This window comes from Silurus aristotelis (assembly GCF_946808225.1).
Source record: "Silurus aristotelis genome assembly, chromosome: 8".
Lineage (NCBI taxonomy): Eukaryota > Metazoa > Chordata > Actinopteri > Siluriformes > Siluridae > Silurus > Silurus aristotelis.
The window spans coordinates 10,661,831-10,684,134 of NC_139581.1; the positions used below are offsets into that span (position 1 = coordinate 10,661,831).

Consider the following 22,304-nt stretch of genomic DNA (forward strand, 5'->3'; position numbering starts at 1 on the left):
GGGTGGGGTTATTAAAAAAAAAGAGAGAAAAGAAAACATCAAACAAAAATATTTTTCAGACAAACTTTAATTTGTTTCCACTCTTATTAGTCAGGATTATAAGAAGGTATAAATAAAATTGTGGATATTATAATGAGGAAGCAAGGCTAAAATTATTTATGTTTCAGTGGTCAAAAGTAAAAAAAAAAAATCTTTAATAAGCATTTGTCGCTTGAGCTTTGATATTTTATTAGTACATTTAAGAGAAATATTTTCAGGGACATTTTTTTTTTTTTAACAATACCTTTGTTTGAGGAGATGTTGAATATATCTGATATTTTTGTGAATTTGCCGATAGGATAGATTTTCTTTCTTTATTTTGCAAGGTTACATTTTAGATAGTATCAGACAAAATATTGAACAATGTATTATTAAACTATTAAAATGGTTAATAATGAATAATGACTGTTAACGTTTTATTGCATTTAATCAAAGAGTGCAAAATAAAAGCTGCTCTGTTAATAATTTAATATCTGAAATTCATCACGACTTCAAGGCTGTTTGAAATAGAAGTATGGATTTATACTTAAAAATCCATTTGAATAATACATTTTTATACATATTTTGATTAATAAATTGTATCTATATAAAAGTTTTACAATTTTTTACAAAGTCGAAACAAAAAGATATAAATTAGTAATACATTTTGTGACATTTAATATAGGGAATTTTTTGGTCTGATTTTCTTACTTGAATAAAATCTTGTCATTTAGACAAAATGCATTATGTATACATGTATTAAATATGTATTATTCCACAATTCGTTTATTTGCATGAAAAAAACAACAGAAACCACCTTTTCTAGTAGTATGAATAGGTCACGTGTGTAGTTTTATGTCTATATACGCCATACATTTCTTTGCTCGTGCTTATTTGGTTTAGCTGGTATACAGTGCCACCTTGTGGACACATTGTTAAATTACGCATTAAGTTTAGAAACTTCGCCCTATACATTCACTTTAATAGGATGTAATGTAACTCATTTACAATCAAGACAATTAAAAAACTAGATTTTTTAAATCTTCTGTCATAGTCATCTACCTTAGGGTTTAATATTTTGTGCATCCGGAGATACATTCTGCAAAGGGATATACAAAAATTATTATATGAGTTACTAAATCCTTCCTGGCAGCTCTCTCTCTCTCTCTCTCTCTCTCTCTCTCTATATATATATATATATATATATATATATATATATATATATATATATATATATATATATATATATATATATATATATATATATATATATCTCTGTTGAGTCGAACATGCTCTTCATATGCCAGTGATCCTGTCCCTTCCTGGATTTGCCTGATTCATCCTGAAACCCTGGACTTGCCTGCAGCATCAATGGTTCCTCAGGAACAATCTTAAGATCCATGAGATTCCTGTGGATGGTTATCAACTTTACACTCTGTATCCATCAACAACAACAATCACAAAGATCAAACATGTTCTCCATTCTGATTTTTTTTAAGCTTTCGACCTGCATAATTTTATGCATTGTGTGTGTTTTGTGATAAAATATAAAAAATATATAAGTAATATATATATTTAAACACATTATATGACCTCAATTGAAGGATAAATCTTGTAATTGATCAACAGAATCTCAGAAAGTTAAATCTGTAAAGTTTTTAGAAACAAAGAAGAAAGAAATAATGATAATAACAATATGTAGTTAATGGAGTTTGGAGTAAAGTATACAAATAAATGATTTCTATCAATAATATAGGTTTAGTTATGAATTAGGAAATAAGAGGTTCAATAATATATTCAATAATATGGTGCTTATGGAGAAAATGCAGCTAAAAATGTAACAACCTGGAAAATATTTAGTATTTGGCTTTAATAAAAAAGTTTAATTAAAAAATAAATAAAGACATGTAAGTGTATATAATATAATATAGAATTGTTTTGTTTATATAAATCAGATAAACCCATGAACTGTAGGTGGCGCTGTTTGTGTTTCAGTTGTCTTACACAGACAGGCAGCGCCTCTTGAACGGAGTCGTTGGAAAGCGAAAAGGTCAGAGGCGGCAGTAAGGTGGTGCTTTGGTCAGTCATGGCGTCTCTGAGCTGGTTGTCGGGAGTGCGGTTGTATCGGACCGTGTCTCCCCTGTGTCGCGGGATGATGAGGATCACCGGGGCGCAGCTTGTGCTGAGTCCCGGGCGGCGGATCAACCGAGCACCGAGTCGCTGGCTGTCGGAGAAAGGAGCTTGGGGGAAAACACGTCCACTGGAACACCAGCACCTGACTGAATTGGACAAAGCGGATGCGCTGGTATACACAGCTTTGTAAATGAGTGCTTTGCACAGATAGATTTTCTTTTCCATATTCAATATTTATTTCTACTTCCTGCATCTGTGAGGGGTTAAAGTTTGGTATTTGCTCCTGGTTTTGACCGGCTAGAGGCGCGTGGGGTCTGCGTTTTGGAGTATTAGACTGATCTGCGTACTGCTGTAATAATTAATGTGGAACAGCAGGTATGCTGCATTATTACTGTACTGATGACGCCTTCTAGTTTACACACAGTTTAAAGGGGTGGCTTTCTCACATTACTCGTTTGTTTACTGTTTATCTTATTTACCTACCTACCTGTCGGTCTGTCTGTATACCTACATAGCTAGCTAGCTCTCTGTCTGTCTGTATACCTACATAGTTTTCTGTCTCTGTCTGTATACCTACATAGCTCTCTGTCTCTGTCTGTGTGGCTTTCTCACATTACTCGTTTGTTTACTGTTTATCTTATTTACCTACCTACCTGTCGGTCTGTCTGTATACCTACATAGCTAGCTAGCTCTCTGTCTGTCTGTATACCTACATAGTTTTCTGTCTCTGTCTGTATACCTACATAGCTCTCTGTCTCTGTCTGTATACCTACATAGCTCTCTGTCTGTATACCTACATAGCTAGCTAGCTCTCTGTCTGTCTGTATACCTACATAGCTAGCTAGCTCTCTGTCTCTGTCTGTCTGTATACCTACATAGCTCTCTGTCTTGTCTGTCTGTATACCTACATAGCTCTCTGTCTGTCTGTCTGTCTGTCTGTCTGTCTGTCTGTATACCTACATAGCTCTCTGTCTGTCTGTATACCTACATAGCTCTCTGTCTGTCTGTCTGTCTGTCTGTATACCTACATAGCTCTCTGTCTGTCTGTCTACATAGCTGTCTGTCTGTCTGTCTGTCTGTCTGTCTGTCTGTCTGTCTGTCTGTCTGTCTGTATTCCTACATAGCTCTCTGTCTGTCTGTCTGTCTACCTACATAGCTGTCTGTCTGTTTGTCTGTCTGTATACCTACATAGCTCTCTGTCTGTCTGTCTGTCTGTCTGTCTGTCTGTCTGTCTGTCTGTCTGTCTGTCTGTCTACATAGCTCTCTGTCTGTCTGTCTGTCTGTATTCCTACATAGCTCTCTGTCTGTCTGTCTGTCTACCTATATAGCTGTCTGTCTGTTTGTCCGTCTACCTACAGTACAGACCAAAAGTTTGGACACACCTTCTCATTCAAAGAGTTTTCTTTATTTTCATGACTATGAAAATTGTAGATTCACACTGAAGGCATCACAACTATGAATTCCACACATGTGGAATTATATATGGAATTATATACATAACAAAAAAGTGTGAAACAACTGAAAAATGTCATATTCTAGGTTCTTCAAAGTAGCCACCTTTTGCTTTGATTACTGCTTTGCACACTCTTGGCATTCTCTTGATGAGCTTCAAGAGGTAGTCACCTGAAATGGTCTTCCAACAGTCTTGAAGGAGTTCCCCGAGAGATGCTTGGCACTTGTTGGCCCTTTTGCCTTCACTCTGCGGTCCAGCTCACCCCTAAACCATCTCGATTGGGTTCAGGTCCGGTGACTGTTTAGGCCAGGTCATCTGGCGCAGCACCCCATCACTCTCCTTCTTGGTCAAATAGCCCTTGATGCCTTCAGTGTGACGCTACAATTTTCATAGTCATGAAAATAAAGAAAACTCTTTGAATGAGGAGGTGTGTCCAAACTTTTGGTCTGTACTGTACATAGCTAGCTGTCTGTCTGTCCGTCTACCTACATAGCTAGCTGTCTGTCTGTCCGTCTACCTACATAGCTAGCTGTCTGTCTGTCCGTCTACCTACATAGCTAGCTGTCTGTCTGTCCGTCTACCTACATAGCTAGCTGTCTGTCCGTCTACCTACATAGCTAGCTGTCTGTCTGTCTACCTACATAGCTAGCTGTCTGTCTGTCCGTCTACCTACATAGCTAGCTGTCTGTCTACCTACATAGCTATCTGTCTGTCTGTCCATCAACCTACATAGCTGTCTGTCTGCCTGTCTGTCTGCCTGTCTGTCTACCTACCTACCTACCTACCTACATAGCTATCTGTCTGTCTTTCTGCCTATCTACATAGCTAGCTGTCTGTCTGTCTACCTAAATAGCTATCTGTCTGTCTGTCCGTCTACCTACATGTCTGTCTGTCTGTCTTTCTGTCTGTCTGTCTGTCTGTCTGTGTGTGTGTGCGTGTGTGTGTACTTACATAGCTATCTGTCTGTCTGTCCGTCTACCTATATAGCTAGTTGTCTGTCTGTCTATCTACATAGCTAGCTCTCTGTCTGTCTGTCTGTCTGTCTGTCTGTCTGTCTGTCTGTCTGTCTGTCTGTCTGTCTGTCTGTCTGTCTGTCTGTCTACCTACATAGCTTTCTGTCTGTCTTTCTGTCTACCTACATAGCTGTCTGTCTGTCTGTCTGTCTGTCTTTCTGTCTACCTACATTGCTAGCTCTTTGTCTGTCTACCTAAATAGCTGTCTGTGTTTGTGTGTGTGTGTGTGTGTGTGTGTGTGTGTGTGTGTGTGTACTTACATAGCTATCTATCTGTCTGTCCGTCTACCTACATAGCTGTCTGTCTGTCTGTCTGTCTGTCTGTCTGTCTGTCTGTCTGTCTGTCTGTCTGTCTGTTTCTCTACTTATTTAAGTTTGTATAATTAAGTTGGTTCTAATTAGCTGCAGTCTGGACAGAACTGCCTGTTGTAAGTAGGAAATGGTAACCATGATGGTTCAATATTTCTTTCACCTGTAAAAAGTCTGCTTCAAAACAACCCAAAAACATTAAGCTTCACCTTAGGGTTTGGCTGTGGGTGTGATGCAGTCTGCTAGCATCTCTCCTGTACTCCATCTTATATAAGTTCTTATGTTAGAGCCATAAATGTCAGAAAATCAGTCTCCTCTGTCCACAGAACTTTTAACTAGTTTGTTGCATACAACGAAAGATACATTCATGTGTCTCAAAACGATAAAAGACTAGGCTCTGTATTTCTGTTCACTGATCCATTAAAAAGGCAAAAAAAACCCTCTTAATATACAGTAATCCCCGTTTATCACGGTAGTTACGTTCCAAAACCGCCCGCGATAAATGAAAAACCGCGATAAACGGACGCCACCCTAAAAATGCTATTTTAAGTATACAGTACTGTACTGTATTAACGTTTTACTTCATTTTATAATGAATAATTTTATTGTTATTAATAAATTGTATTATTTCAACATAAAACTCTATAAAAACAATTCCCGGTAAGTTTGTCGGTCTATCCGTGACAGACGGGGAAAATCAGTGAAACAAATTAATTATGTGGCAAATGCAATTCCACGATAAACCGGCAGATTACTCTACATGCAAAAACCTGGTTGTATACTATGGTGCTTTATTAGTGTATGTATTTAATTTCACTTAACGTTAAATAAGGTCTGTTACTATGTAACATTCCTCTTGGAGGTACTGGTAAAAAACAAACAAAAAAAGTCAATACGAGTGTTTGTCATCCGTTTTACATGGAAGGGTAATAAAACGAAGACGAGTTTTATGGGTGTGGTTTTTTTATTTTTTAATTTTTTTTTTAATTTATTAACTCTTTTTCTTTGCTTTTTCACAGATGCTGAGAAAGTCACATGAAACAGGTAAATGAACTGTCTCACATAACCCGTGTTGTATTATTGGTACAGTTTGTAATGTTTACAATTGTCTATTAATAAACTACCGAGTTTTTGTTCAGTCCATTTATGTATGTAATTATGTATTTTAATTCTCTTTTTAAGTGCCTGCTTCAGAAATAAAGCAGATTCACTATATTGGCATGTTATTAGATAAGATTTGGAAAGTTTTTCTGTTGTAGTCGTCCAGTGTGGAAGTTGGCTCCAATACAAACCATAACATTTACATTTACAGCATGTTGAAACCACAACAAAAAATGCATTGATTTGTGCTAAAACTATGAGCATAATGCATCTAATGAAAGTATTTTTTAAACGTTATTGGTTTAAAATCATACATATTATTCTGGTTATTATATGCTGGGTATAGTATTAAGGTCATTAGCAGTTTGTGTTTCGTTTCAGGATTCCTGTCATGGTTCCGAAATGGTTTGCTTGCTACTGGAATCGGAGTTATTGCCTTTGTGCAGAGTGATGTGGGAAGAGAAGCAGCATATGGTACTTCTTATCAGTTTCCTTTTTTTCTTATTTCCTTTTCTTTTGTCTTACTGACATTTTTTTCTCTCTCGACATTAAAAAAGTAAAAAAAAAGGAGCTTATTTAATTGAGGAAATGAAAAGCCTTTCATCTAGGGCAGAGTGAGTTTAAAAGGAAAATATACCAAGTGTTACAAAGCACTGACACTGGAGACTCCTTCCATAACTTTTCAGTAAATGCCTCTTTACTAAGCTTTATCATAACAATTCTACCAAATTTTTTTTCCTTTGATTTATTTTTTGTAAATTGATGTTGACATGTTATGGACATAAACCTGAGTGTCCCTCACAGAAGTAGCTGTTATAATGTAAAAAGTTACCAGGGCTAAATATGAAAAAGATTCTTACTGTATTATCATTATGTTGCTTACAACTTTGACAAATGAAAAAAATTAATCTGTAGCTTTGTATTGTAGAAATTTAATTTGTATTTTTTGTATTTTTATTTATTTACTAAAGCTTTTTTCATCCTGGGTGGAGTGTGCGTGTCATTTGGCGGAGCTTCCTACATAGCCAGTTTGCTGTCTCTGAGGAGAATTATGCTGCTCTCTCTGCCAACCGTGCTGCTCCACACAGCCGTGGTGTCCAGTGCTGCCCTCTTCTGGCTGTGTGCTGTCTCTCTCTACATCGGCCGCCTTGAGGTGGAAATAATTCACGATGAGGACGAAGAGGAGGAAGGTGGTGAGGACGGAGGCGAGTGTGCAGAATGTAAGGCTCGCCGAGACCGACACCACTCGAGCGAGAGAGGCCAGGAAAAGTAGGATGAAGAGACTCCAGTGCCCTGGAACTCCACGCTAGGATCAGAGTTTTCATCCGGTCCCTAAATATTAAAAGACAAAACATAACTTAAGTGGTAATAGAGTTTATTTTCATGTTGGACAGAATGGGGACGTTATACTATTTTTGGTTAAACTATAAACTGGTCTTTGGCCTTGATCTGGTTTTACAAGGATCAAGGTCCTGAATCCTTTTTTTTCTTTTCAAAATAGATACATTTATCTGTTTATATGTAAACATAAGCAGATAAATGTATATATGTGTGTGTGTGTGAACAAATGTTCTAAGGTGCTTTTATATCTATGTGAAGCACTTAAAATGTAATAGGAAATACTCCACTTAAAGGAATATCCCTTCGTTTTATGTTTTTAGTTTCTAAAGCAGTTGCATAATTACTGCTGTTGGATTGTTTAAAAAAAGGCCTCTAGGCTTTCAGCAGGTTTTGGATGAGAGATGGGCTTCCTTAAAGTGCTCTGCATTGGCTATTGACAGACAAAACTTCCCTTTTCTGCCATCTGACTCCACTCGATCTGCTCAAACAAGGCATACATTGCAAGTTACCTTTTAAGAAAATAGTGCAGAGCAGACGTTATCTGTTTCAGGAGTGAGTATATATATATATATATCAAATCAAAATCAAATCAAATCAAATTATATATATATATATATACTGAAGGTAAATTCTGAAGTAAAGCCGTCAGACTGTTGTATAGCTGCCTGCCATAGCGAAATGGACATGAGAGCATCTTAAGACAAGTCTTATTCTGTAATCACATAGCAGCTTTGCCACAACACCAAGAAGCGCTTGCATGTGAACAGTAAAAAGAAAGTTAGTCTAGAACTCGGGACTGACTGGATTAATCAGTGATTATTTCCCCACTGAAGTTATCATGAGCAGAGATCAGTCGAGTGAAGAGACGATGATGAGGCTTGTGTATAAAAGCCACAATTGAATGATTTCTAACCTCAGGCGATGAGACAGAGACTGATGTGGATGAAGCTGATAATCAAAGTGAGAACTCATTTCTTGTTGAAAACATAGAATTCTTTACAGCATGGAATTAACGATGTGTTTCCATCAGTAGATGAGGCGATAAATGTGGAATCTTTTATTGAACAGGAAATTGAATCTTTACAGTTTCTCCTTATTCAGGAATAACATGATTTGGAATCGGATATTTGTGTTAACATAGTTTTGTGTGTATATATACACACATGATTGAGATTTTTATCATTATTTTGTGCGTGGTTTCAATATTTGTACATGCTTGTTTTCATCTGATATAAAACACACAACACAGGTGGAGAGAAATTAAACAACACTGTGCTGTTTCAATCCAAAGCCCTATCACATTAACTTGAAGTGTTCATTGTGTTGTTTAAGCAGACGTTTTCCGGTGAAGTTGACCTTGAGGTTTGACGCTCACCAGTACGTTTTATACACTGTTTCAAACCGTTAATTTAATTCCTCTGAGCTGAATTTATTTAATTCAATTAGCTCTATATTAATGGAAGTGACACAGCCTGCTCTGACAAAACACAGTGGTCGAACCTTTTGTCAGTCTTTCATGAGCGTGGGCTTTCGATTCAGCCTTTATATAATACATTACCACAGTGTTGTACCTCTTTGGTTTATATTCAGTCTAGAGTAATTATGTACGTAGCTTTATTACCTTCCTGCTGGAAGGGCAGTAGGGCTTTGAGGGTTTTTTTTTTTTTTGCCTGGTAACATTGACTGCAGAACAGTTCATATGTTGTATATACAGTACTTAAGTTCAGAGTATGATTATGTAATGTTCTCAATGCATGCTGTTTAGATCATATTAAATAACAGGAATATTTTTCCACAGTTGATGCCGTGTGCTCTGCTACTTATTGAACATCCAGGATCATTTAAAGATTTCCTTCTTTGTAAAATTAACTTTTGGGGTTTAGGTGCAACAAAGCCAGTCAGATAAAAAAAAAAATGGCTCTAAATATATATTCATCATAAAAAATGTTAAACTTTGATAATATGTCTAGAAATCTTATTTCAATGTTCCTTAAAACATTGAGTCTTGACTGAATTTAAAACTGTATAATATTAATACATTTTCTATTATACATTTTATAGAAAATATAATATAGAAAAATACACAGCGATGTAGCTAGTGCCTCAAGGTGAAGTTCTTCTCTGATATCTTGAACTTTTTGACAAAGAATTGAGAAATTAACCTCTGTGTCAGTCTACATATCGAGGCAATTTGTGTGGATTCAATCAGTTATCCAACTGTTTCTGAAGTTGGTTTGCATGTTTATATATCTGTTTATTTTGCATGTCATGTAGTGTAAGTGTATAGGCACAGCATGGAACAGAGCTTATGGTTAAGGTTTGATTCACCAATTCACTAGCGATTGCTTAAAAAGCTTTTTGTGAATTTTTGGGGAACAGATTCATCGATAGCAGAATATAAAAGACATAAATTCAGCTCGTATTTTTATATTTTTTTACTAGATTGCCAATGACATTCATTGTTTTTTTGCATTTTTGGTCATCATGGGATTACAAACTGGTGATGCATGACCTTCAGTGCTATTTGCAGTACATAATGAGGCTATGAATATGTACATAAATGGGAATATAGAGTGAACAGGGCAAGTGTGATTGTCTCATCGTTCCTGATGACTTGTTAAAGTGGAAATGACAGATGATTAGTATGAGAGAAAACCTTGTTGATGCTTTGTTTTATATGAAAGTAGTAAGGATTGAGCTTGGCCTTTCACAAATTCTCTTCTGTATTTTTTTCCTCTTTCAAAGTTGATATCTGGTGTTTATTGTTTTTTTTCTTTCCTCTTTTAAAGTTGATATCTAATGTTTATCACACAATCCAGGCCTCATAAGCATTTAATAAGCATTTAAAGTTCATCATTGCCTTTGAAAATATTTTTTTTTTACATTGCCTGCCATAGCCCATGCTGCAAAGCTTATCTCTAGACATGCAGTGTCCTCTGGACCTGGTCACACCACAATCTGTAGTGTTACTTTAGCTTCAGTTTATCTTACCAGACTTCAATCAAGCACATAAGTGACATTTCGTTAATCTGCACCTTTTGCCTCTTTCCCAGTTTAAGTTCCATTTCTTGCTTTTGGCGCAGTTGGTTCGTTACTAATTCTGGGAGTGTCTCAGTGCAGCATTGGGCCTGTAGCCTTGTCTTCTTATATCTCCCTTTCTCTTTCTACCCCTCCCTTGGCTGCATCTGACTGCGCAGCTCTGTTTGACATGCAGAGTGTCTGTGAGGGCCTCCACACGGCTAAAGGGCAAAGCACCCAAACACACGCTCTGGCCAGACCTCGCACTCACAGCTGTACCTGACCAGAGTTCATAAAAGATCTGAAGGTCTGCAGCTGGAGTCTGGTAGAACCTGAATGTCTCATGAAAAGAGAAATTAAGGCTCACTTTGAAACTTTGAGAGGACAAAATGAAGACATAAACACAGCAAAGACATCTTTCCCCTATTGATCATGTCAATTGTGGATTGCCATTGAGTGAGAGAGGTGGATGCTCTTCTGAAGGAATTCACTGACACTGGCTATTGTATGCACACACAGGGCGACACGTTGTTCGCCTTTTCTACCCAACAACTCTACTTCTTTAGTATGCAATTCCTTTAGTCGTCAGGAGGGAATGATCCTCACACTAATGAACTGGGGCCTGCCACTTGAATGTAAAACAGGACTTAACCCGTCTTCAATGTCATAGCCCCTCCCTGGGGTTCCTTGAAACAACACAACAGCGCTGCCATAACTCGCAGTTTCAATCACTCCGTCCGCCTTTTGTCTCGACCCTGCGGCCCGTTACTTTGACAGCAGGCTTCTAACCGCTCAAGCTTCAAAGCTGTGAGTTATAAATCTATATGCAGATTACCACTAGTGCTGCTCAGATCGCTGCGCTCATGAAGAGGATGATGAAATGACAAACATGAGCTGTATGACTGGAGTTAGACCCAGCTGAACCACTTTGTCACTTCACTCAGTGTACATTTGATTAACTAAAATGGTCTTGGCATGTCCTGGATGATATTGGGTGAAAGGTTAAATGTTTTCTAACAAATCTGACTACCTGAGAAATTCTTCATGCTTTTGAAACTTTAAATTATTATTATTTTCATTAAGTAGTATTTGTAAAGGAAGCTCTTCACCTCTACAATCCAGGTAACCTTCAGATATTAGTTTTCAGATTATAGCTACATCTTCATAAGGACATTCCAACACACAGAGATGTGAAAAGAGCCTAAATCTGGCACAGATGCTGTAAGACTCTTGAAATGTACTGGAGGGATAAACATATCTTACTAAATAGAATTTCCCAGTTTGTGCTTAGAAATAAAAAGTGCTCTCTAGCACATCGCTTCAAAATGTCTTATAGGTGTTCAGTTGGTTTTAGATCTGGTGACTGTGAAGACCATAGCATATAATTTGTATAATTTTCAAACTCATCAAATTATTTAGTGATGCTTAACATCCTTCACACTGGAAAAACACCACTTCCATTTGAATAACTGGGATAAAGGTGACCAGCCAAAATAGCTTTCAATTGATTTGCAGGTATTCTTACTCTTTAATTTGTTGCTTGTCTGTTTGTTTGGAGATAGCTTCTACCTAATCTACCTGTTGCTATGGCAACAAGGGAGATACATAAGTTTAAAAAAAAAAAAAAAAATTATCAACTAAAGCAACATTTGGATGAACCCAGAATGATGGCTAAGAAAACAAGTCAATTAACTGAGGGGTAAAGACAGGATGGGAAAGCAGTACTGTATGTATTTTGGATCTTGATGTGATTCCATGGCTGGCAGTGTTGTAGAATCTTTGTTGAGAAAAATAGCATGGAGTCATTTCAGTTTGCCAGAGACCTCAAACTCATCAGACCTAACACTGTTTATGTGGGCAACTTGATGGTGTCACATGATAAAAAAAAAAAATATATATATATATATTATATATTAAATTATATATATATAATTTTTTTTATTTATTTTTTTTTACCTTCCTTTGGTCATTAATTAGAGTGTAAAGACAATTTCTGGGTAAAATCTTTATACAGATGCTCAGCTCAACAAAATATAGCTTTCAGGACAGCTAGAGATTATTCCATTAACAGGAACTTATAGATTTATTAAAACCTAAAGAGGGGGAAAAAGCACTCCACTACAGGAATAGAGTTTATTATCTGTCATCTGTATTATCATTACAATAATCTTTACAGATTTTTATTTTCATTTAATGTTGATATCATTGTTTTCACAAACATTTCAACATAAAAAGGTTAGATTCACAGTGATGGAAAAAGTTAAAGAGACCACAATCTCATGAAACATAAAACAAATGTGTCTGCCCTCGCTATAATACACACACACACACACACACACACACACACACACACACACACACACACAAAATCACTCAATCACGCAATCACTCGTCGACTCACTTTTTCAATCAGTGATTCACTGGCTCGCTCACTTGCTCACAACATATGTGCACTAATATTTTAAAACACAAAAGGCTTGTCCTTCAGATTGAAAACTTATGGCCATTTACATTTAAAAGTGATTCTTTTGGCACAAACACATAAAAATGATAGGATTTTTCATGTCCCTTTTGTTAGTAAATAATCTGCACACAAAACATCAGTTGAACAGTGTAGTATGCATTTATCTGCTTTAACTTTAAGGACCACTTGGGCATTTTCCCTTTCCAGTGATCACATCTTTATGTTCTTTGATTTTTTTTTTCAGTTTGATATAAAAAGTACTTTTTATTGACCACAGCTGTATCAACATCATCTTTTTCATACAGTAGGGAAAAATGGAAATTAATGAAGTGCTATATATTCAAAGCCAGACGCTTGAATGTAAGTGCTTGGACATGATGATGATGAAAGACGGTGGTTTCACCCTCCCACCCAATTGACCCTAAATCCTTATAAGAAGTTAGTTAAATTTCATGACAGTAAATTTATTCACAATATGTGTATAGGGCTTTCAAGCCTTGCATGTATGTAGTCTTTAAATACCAAATATTTTAAATATGGTTGCACTGTCTGAAGTTATTCATTTCCTGTATGCTTATGAATAAGAGACTAATACTGCATGTTTTTTGTAAAAAACAAACAAACAAGTAAACTGTAAAAGAGGCTTATTTGTGTTTACTCCGTGAAGGGACTGTGCTTTCTTATTTCAGCCTAGGGTTTATTTTTCTTGCTTGGCATTATGTCCTGATATGCCGTTGCACTAAAAGGTCCGTTTCTTTTAATTAATGTAAATATTTCACCCCTTCTGGAGTTTCATATGAACATGTCTGTATGATGAACTCCATTTGTACATTATGGCTTTTCCTGCATAACCAGAGAGAGGAAGACCTGTGCAAACGCATGAGCTACTCGGAAAGGATGCTGGGAAGACTGTATGGCAAGCCTGCACCCCTTCCCTCTCAGTTCCTTCAGTATATTTAAAGTGTTGTGCTACCTATCTCTTTCTTCTCTCTCGTATTTACAGTCTGTATTTTCTCAGTCCTCGTCTGTCCCTGCCGCTCCTCTCAGTCCGTTCATGCAGAAGGTAAGGGATGAAGCAAAGGGAGTCTCTGAAGGAGAGAAACCGCTGAAGGGTGGTAGAGCGGCAATTCTCTGCAGATGTGGAAAGAAAGTGGGTGATTTGGGTGCGTGATCCAGGCGGGGCCCTTCTGCATGGGAAGTGGGCAGCTCCGGAGGGGCGTAGCGTATGGTGCTTGGAGCATAAAGGCTCTGAGGCCCTGGAGGTCCAAGAGCGAGAGGGTGGAACAGTACACGCCCAGCTGCTCCGCCTGCAGCTAGTCTCTGGAGAAGCTCGTAATCAGACGTGCGGCTTCCGTGGAGTAAACGATCTTCCCTTGGCAGGGGTGAAGCTGAGAGGGGTGAGGGAGGGCTAAAAAGACCCTTAGCTGGAGCTTCTGTGTTGACTGACTTGGAATCTTGGGATGAGGGGCTGCTGCCGTTAATACCCCTGGTGGACTGGGCGTTGCTCCATCGTCCGCCAGTGGCTGAACAAACTCCAGCACCTAACATCTCCTGTTCAGTTTTAATGTTAGAGCTGGCAGTGTTGGTGACCACGCTCTTCAGCTGCTGGATTACAGCGCGGCCATTACGGACTTTCCCCGTCTCACTATTTTTCTTAGAGGCTCCAGCATTCGTCTTCAGTCTCTTGCTGTTGCCATTGTGCTCCCATTCCTCTTCCTTATCCTCCTCTTCCTCTTCTTCAGCTTCACTGTCACTGGCAGAGTCAGAGGAGCCTGACAGGCTGTCCTCTCTATGCCGAAACACCTCGAGTCTCCTTGTTTGTGGAGGTGTGTTTTCAGGGCTGGAGTGGTGAGGCCTCTTCCTCCTGTTATCTGATTGGTTAGCAGTGGGATGAGTGTAAGAGTCTCTCCCTTTGCGTTCAGACTCATTTCGTCCAACTCCACCCTTTGTTGAGTGGGCACCGTTTGGGCCTGGAAACAAACAGAATTTACATAATGTAGACATAATTCAGTGTTTATGTATATGCACGTTTGGGTATATGCATCTGCAGCAAATAATACAGGAATTTGGGACAGAATATGAATACAACATGCAATACCTCTCTATGATGATTATGGTGCTCTAATGAGTTAGCATTATGTGTAATATAGTGTGTAGATACCCAACACATAAAACATTTCATTAACTTCAGTTATGTGATAATACAATACAAGGTTTCATACAATGGAATTGGTGAAAATGAGCTCAGATGAACACAACAGATTTCTAACACATTAGTTGTTTAAGGCTTTTATGTTTTCATAGTAATTTTGCAATAGCATTTTTCCCCCCTTGCTATTATTTGTTTTATATCAGACATTTATTTTAGATAAATTGTAAAATAGTCATTAGAGCTGGCAACTGACAATAAGAATACAATCACCAACTGACAATACGAATACAAAATAAAAAGCCCAGTGTACATTGCATAAAAGTAAAGCAAAATATAGAAGGCAAATGAAAATTTGTAGCATTAGCCATGTAGTTTGTTTTAACAGACTTTACCAAGTAAAATCATACAAAGAAACCACAGTTTTAATAAATAGAAGATAATATTGCACAATTTCATGGGTCTTTATTGTCTATCTTGTATTGAGCAATATTAGGCACCTGACAAGGAAAGGTAAGATAGCAATGTTAAAGCACAGTAAACCTGCCATCCACTTCCCAAACCTGTCCTACACAGCATTAGAAGTTTCGATTAAAGTACAAAGTATTTATTTATGCATTTGTCTGTATTTGTAATTACATGCCATACCATGTGTCTTTGGAGAGATATCTCGAGTGGAGGAGCTTGCCCGAAGACGCTCAGCTTTCAGGGTTTCTGGAAGTTGAATTAAGTCCAGTGGCATGTCAGGCATTTCTGTCCGACTAACAGGGAAGAATTATACAAAGATTACATTCACACAAACTGTACATTTGGAAAACTTGTTTACAGTCAGATTTGAACATTGGGCTACATCACAGGTGCAATTTTTGCTCCCACTCAATTAAATATGCTTAAATGACCCACTAGGGCCATGAGCAATTAATAGAAAGCATGCATTTTTCTCCACAGAAACCACAAATGACAGAAAGGATTGAATCGTGTTTCTCCCCCACCCTGTCTCTCATTCACACTGTATACACACATCCTTTCCATGCAGAAACACACTTAAAGCCCTTGTTGAGAGTGCTGCTTCAACAGGGTGCTGCAGAAGTTAATTAGCTCTTATAATTACAGTGTTAATTAACTAAAACACCATTCAGGCAGAAAATCTTGACATCCATTTGGTGTAATTATATATCACCGGCCCAATTATCATTGTAATTCAGCCTGCTAGTCTGGTTATTGTCTGCTTTATGTGTGTGTTTGTGATACACACATACACTCAGAGACAGAACAACTGAGTAAGAGTCGTTTGAGCTTATTAGCATTTTTTTTTTTTTTTTACACATTCAAGCATACACACCCACACAAACCAAACGAGAGGGCAATCAATGACCCTCTTTTTAAATAAAATGGGGCTGGGGCAGACAAAAATCTCCCATGAAGCCATTAGAGAGCTGACCTGAGTATGTAGTTGACCCAGATGACGTTGCGTTCATGGGGTGCTTTGTGGTTGATGGACACAGTGGCACATGACTGAACCCACAAATACCCGCCTCTCCTCTGCAGCCAGCGGTAGTAACCAGTCACAACCTGACCCTTCCTCAGCACTGATAAAATAAAAAAAGTATATGGGCACAAAAATCTTTGCAGGAACAAACAATTCCTGCACCTCACTATGCTGCTCATAGTGGCTAGGGGGCGCTGTTGATAAAATGCTTTTTAGACTTTCATGCTAATTTTTTGGATTGCTCTGGATGATGAGTGAGACTGAGAGCATCTGGCCTTTGTATAATCAAACTGTCTGTTTTTATCCTTCATTTTCTGTTAGCTGTCTACTTCTTTCTGCTCTGCTGTAATAACTTTCATTTCCCATCTGTTAAATCCTGCACTGGGCCTCACAAAGACTTTCATTGATCTTAGTGTTTGCTTTCTGCTTTCTCTGTATTTTTATTAGTTTCTAATTATAAGCTGTTGAGAAAGGCGAATGTACAAACAATATTAAAACTGAAAAGGAATGGGTAGAAAAACTGAAAGAAAGAGAGTCTCACAGTCTTCGTGGCTTTGCCGGATGTTGTCAAGATCTTCCACATGGATGAAGTGGTAGCAGGTGTGTCCCACCACCTCAGCTGGGCTCAGGTCCATATATTCTGAGATCCTGTGTTAAACACATACAAACAGGTGACAAATTAAACAAAAGCCAGGAAAAATGAGTGGGGAAACACAAGGGCGCAAATCCTTTGGGGGCATTTTGTATTGCTGCCAAGATTTGGTTCTGCTTCTCCCCTTAGAGACACAGCAAATCAATACACAGATCTTCTGATTGATCACCTTTATCCTGTGATGATAACATTTTTATGCTGATGGCTGTGTTCTCTTCCAGGATGACCATGACTTCATCCACAGGACATAAGGTCCACTTAACAGTTTGATGAGGAGATTTTGGAGAAATGTTTCAGATGGTGCTCTCCACCACCATTAGCACAACACTGAAGTACAGTGCCATAGTGTGGTGTTATCACCAACACCATACTAAGGCGCTTATGTACAAAGACGGTCTTTTATTGAATTGGTCTTACATGTGCTATCAGGAGAAAGACTTGATCCAAACACACACTAATTTAAATGTAACCAATTACCAAAATACCAGTTCATTATTTCCTGACCAAAATTTGATTAGATGCACACAGCAAAAAGCCAAGTGTTACATTAATGCTAAAAGTGTCTTTTCTGCAGGGTGCATTTCAGGTCAGAAGTTCTCTCAATAGTGTCCATGAACCCCCGAGGAATGAATGCTATAAGCTAAGGGGTCTATAATTGTATTATTGTCTTCAATAATAATCACAATTTATTGCTATCTACCAAACACTATCTACAAAACGGGTTATTTAAGGTTGTTACAATTATTACTAAAACTGATCCCAGTTTCCTATAGAAAAGTTTTTATTCTAACTAGGAACAACATATTAATAGAAGTTAATAAATTGTTGATTGTGCAAATATCACAGCTGAGGTCATGTTCCCTGTGGCTGTTTCCACTGTTTTTTAATCCAAATGAACAAAGAAAATCAGTATACACAGTAGAACACTCATGCATTATACAGTATAGAAGAAATGTGAATAATGTATAAATCTAATACAAAATTGCAGCTAGATCAGTGTTCAGTAGTTTTTTGAGACATTACCTGTTCTCACAATAGGTGATCTGGAGATCCATGTTCACACGAAACACGAACATGTGACTCTCCATGCGCACCTCATTAAGCGTGGAGGGCGGGAGTGTGTGAGCAAGAGAGACCAATCCCATTGGCCGATGGAGTGAACGTGAAGAACCTGGAACCAGGGCTGGCCGACAGCGAATCCGACCAGTAACGTGGATCACCTGCCATGAAGTTAAATGAGAACAAGAGTTTTATAAATTATTATTGTGTATTAGTTGTTCTTTTGCCCTGACATTTGGTTTAATAGATTACATTAAAAATAGCAATCCAACAATGCTGTATATGTCAGGATTAAAACACAAAAACGAACAGTGTGAATACTTAACAATAAGGTGGTGTGATATTGACCACGCATAAAGTAGAGCTAGTGTTAGCAACTTAAAGTTGTTTATTTTTTTCTATATACAACAAATCCTGATTTAATAATGGAACATTAATGGAACATTATACCTTTTTTATCTATTACAGTAACATTTAATAATGTTAAATGTTTAATATTGAATGGCCAAAACAAGGCAGTTCCTGATTTTTTTTTAGAAAGGAAGTATATATATATATATATATATATATATATATATATATATATATATATATATATATATATATATATATATATATATATATATATATATATATATACCTTATAAATAACTTTTTAGAAAGATTCACCAAATCAATTAACATATATATTTATTTGTTAAGTAATGGCAACTTATTTAATTAGTTTTCTATTAGTGTTAAATTTGCAGAATGTCCACCATACAATACATGTGATTGGTTAGTTTTCATAGGAACAATAATAAATATTGTATAAACCATTAATATAATGCATAGATGTTATGTTTTTTTTTTTTTATTATAAAATCAACTTTAAAGGTATTTTTATATTTTACTCTATAGTCACTATAGTCACAGTGTTTAACCATGATCTAGATGGTTGTCTATACCCTCGGCATATATAGCTTTCTCTGTCACGCCTGAGTCACCTGGCTTATAAAGGTTTAAATGATTAGCTGATGAGTTTAACTGGGAGAGATCCACTGTGAGTAATGCCAGTATAGTTCTAAAATTAAACTGGACCTGTATGAAATCTTAGACTCACTTTATACCCAGAGGATTTAACATGTAGGCCACGCTTAGTAAGAGTGGATTTCATCCGGACAAAGAAACCTCGCTCTGCTGGTTCATCTCCGGATGACAGTGGACTTGAGGGGGCTGCAGGAGAAATGACAGAGGAGTATATCTTCATACACATATTTATAAAAATCTTACCTGTGCACAATATTTCTGTCTTGCAGCTTTACTGAGATAATTACTGTAATGTGTCTACTTACAAATATACAATATATTAAACAAACATAAAATACAAGGCAAAAATGAGTGAAGGGAAACAAACAAGCAGAAAAAAAAGACTAATGATATGGTTACCTGGTTCAGGTGTGCCAGCCAGTGAGGATGTAGACGCAGAACTTGAAGCACTTTCTTGGGCGGTCTGACAGCCTGCCTCTGTGCGGAGGTGTGGCTTAATTCCCAATCGCTCTGCCATCTCCACATGGTCAGCAGGATGAATGTAGTCAAATACACTACTGCCTGTTAATTCCACCTAAAAACAGAAACATACATATACACAGTGAAATTCATAGAGTTGTGTTCTATAAACACACTGTCTTCACACTGCCCAAATCTTTCCTGTAAACCTCTTTGTTGTCAATAAATGTCAGTCTTTTGTTCATTCGATTCATCAGTGAACTGTTTTAAGACCACTTGTCTGCCACTGGGTGGATTTCTTGTGAAATCCAGTTAGAGGACATTTTGCAATAATATCCTTAGCTTAATACCCTCAGACCATTACAAACTGCCTATCATTCGCCATTTCGAGGCACATAAATCTTTCTCATTTGCCAAGTCACAGTGTCTTGAGCCTCGAAAAAAAATGTTTTAAAGATATAACGTTCTGTTTGAGATCAAATGCTTTTCAGAAATAAAAATCAGTGTAAAAAAAAAAAAACACATCAAAATTATAACATTTCTCATAATATTTTTATACTGTTTTCTTTTAGAATTGACTCACAATTCTAAAACACACACACACACACACACACACACACACACACACACACACACACACACACACACACACACACACACACACACACACACACACATGGTTAAGCTGGAGTGACAACTAACATCAGAGGGGATAAAAGCAACCTCTCACATAAATCATTAACCACACCATAGCATGACCTCCATGTAATATTCTATTTGCTGCACATTACAAAATGTATAAGGAAAGTCAAAGCGCATAATAACTCAGGGTTATTGAACCTTCTGGGACTTTTCTATAACATCAGCTCCACAGTACTGAACTAAAGCCAACACCTAAAATCTAAAACATTCTTCCTTCCTCTTTCTGTCTATTGCAAAGTAAAATGCTACAAAAGTTTAAGATAAGAGTAAGATTATAATAAAAGTCACACATTTGTTGATCCCCTTTCCTTTTCCAGACCTATAAAAAAAGAATGGCATGGGTCACATTTCATTCCATCTTGATAAAAAAAGCGAGTCTCTCCCTTACACCCTTGTCTGCAGGACATACCCATTTATTACAGGATTAGATCCATTTACTGAAGGATTTTATAGGATTTTCCGCTGGCCTTCAAGGACACTAATGCTCGCGAAAAAAAAGGAGCCGGTTGGGTGAAATCGAACAAGGGAAGAGAAAGAAAGAGAGAGAAAAAAGTGCTGGAGGAGGGGTGGGCGTCTGAGAGGGATAACAGTTGTGGAAGCGTGTGCTCACTAATTGAGAGGTAAAACGGTGGAGGTACTTCATAGGGACAGTGGGCATGAGAGACCGCACTTGGAGGACTTAATCTTGCCCGCTCAGCTTTTGAGAAGTTGGTTTAGGTGTAGATCCATGGAGGTTCTGTGTTTTAATGGTGCAGTCAAGGCGACAGGTGTTCACAGATGGAGAAAGAGAGAATGAGAGAGGATGAGAAGAAAACGGGGTGGTGTAACAGACACAATAGGAAATAAAGGATGAGAGAAAAGGCTTTAGTTAGTGTAAGAGGAATCAGGAGAGGAAAGAGAAGCGGCAGTGGAGATGGACTTGGGTTAGAATGGGGGGGACATGATATAAATAATAGCAGTGTGTTTAATATGTATGAGGCGTCCGGGCAGGCGTCCACAACACACTTTCAGTTTGGCGCTGACTGATGGGGGAGAGATGGAGGGTGAGAGAGATAGAAAGACAGGTTGTGAGAGAGAGAGCAAAGAGGAAGAGGAGAGGAAGAGGAGAGGAGAAAAGGGAGAAGGTGCCGCATACTAACCAGGACCGGATCAATTCCCCACCCTGTCCAGCCTGCTCCACCTCCCTGGCAAGGCTGAGAGGAGATGCAAAAAGAGCAGTAGACCTCCCCCATTTTATACCTTTGACCCTCTTTCCTAGAGCTCATCCACCTCTGCGTCTTGGAGCTCCAAGAGAAGTCAAATTATCTCCACAGGCAGCAGAGGACATGGCCCAGAGCTGAAGGTGCCTGACCTGGTCTAATCAGCCTAAGGAACCCCATGGTCTAGTGAGAGGTCAAAGGGGATTAACCAAGTGTAGTGGCAGTGTACAAGGTTTCAGGCTTACTGATGATCAATTTAGGTCTCCAACTCAAACAGATTCTACATGGATTGATGTTTGAGCTTGTTGTTTGTCATTCTGTCTCATTCTGACGTATAAGGCGAAAATACCGATGAGGCTTTGCCATGTTTGAGAAGAGTGTCGCATTCATTTTGAGCCATCTGCACATGGATAATAGAGGAAAAAAAGCGTATTCTGTTAATGCATTCTGCTCTCGCAGATGTCCAGACTCACTGCGCTGCTTGAAACATAACCAAAACCAACCAAAGCATGGCAAATCTATAAACTGCCATGGTCCTAAAACCCAGCTGAGTAATCTGCAATCAACTGGATGACCTACACATATTACTAAAACAAAAGCACAGGAGAACAGCCGAATTACTGAGGCATTCCTCCCTTTACGCCCACTCAATAAGTTCTCTCTGAGCAATCGCTTATTTTCTTTCCACTCTACGCTATTCAATCCCTCCTCCTAAAC

At 37.9% G+C, this 22,304-nt stretch overlaps 2 protein-coding genes across 4 annotated transcripts in view; one reads left to right on the plus strand and one right to left on the minus strand.

The window, feature by feature from the left end:
* Positions 1-1,983: 1,983 nt before the first annotated feature.
* On the plus strand, positions 1,984-9,167 carry tmem160 (transmembrane protein 160). The gene is made up of 4 exons (XM_083548329.1): positions 1,984-2,323; positions 5,945-5,969; positions 6,408-6,500; positions 6,998-9,167. The coding sequence occupies exons 1-4, from the start codon at positions 2,105-2,107 to the stop codon at positions 7,297-7,299; spliced, it is 639 nt and encodes a 212-aa protein (XP_083404455.1). The 5' UTR covers positions 1,984-2,104; the 3' UTR covers positions 7,300-9,167.
* Positions 9,168-12,504: 3,337 nt separating this feature from the next.
* Positions 12,505-22,304, minus strand: part of npas1 (neuronal PAS domain protein 1) — a 35,715-nt gene continuing 25,915 nt past the window's right edge. For all 3 annotated transcript variants that reach the window (XM_083548317.1, XM_083548319.1, XM_083548318.1), the window contains 7 exons: positions 19,627-19,801; positions 19,301-19,413; positions 18,163-18,359; positions 17,029-17,135; positions 16,440-16,587; positions 15,647-15,759; positions 12,505-14,819 (listed from right to left, as the gene is read on the minus strand). In XM_083548317.1, coding sequence (XP_083404443.1) covers positions 13,864-14,819; positions 15,647-15,759; positions 16,440-16,587; positions 17,029-17,135; positions 18,163-18,359; positions 19,301-19,413; positions 19,627-19,801 — 1,809 coding nt within the window. In that variant the 3' untranslated portion in view covers positions 12,505-13,863. The remainder of the gene's footprint in view (positions 14,820-15,646; positions 15,760-16,439; positions 16,588-17,028; positions 17,136-18,162; positions 18,360-19,300; positions 19,414-19,626; positions 19,802-22,304) is intronic.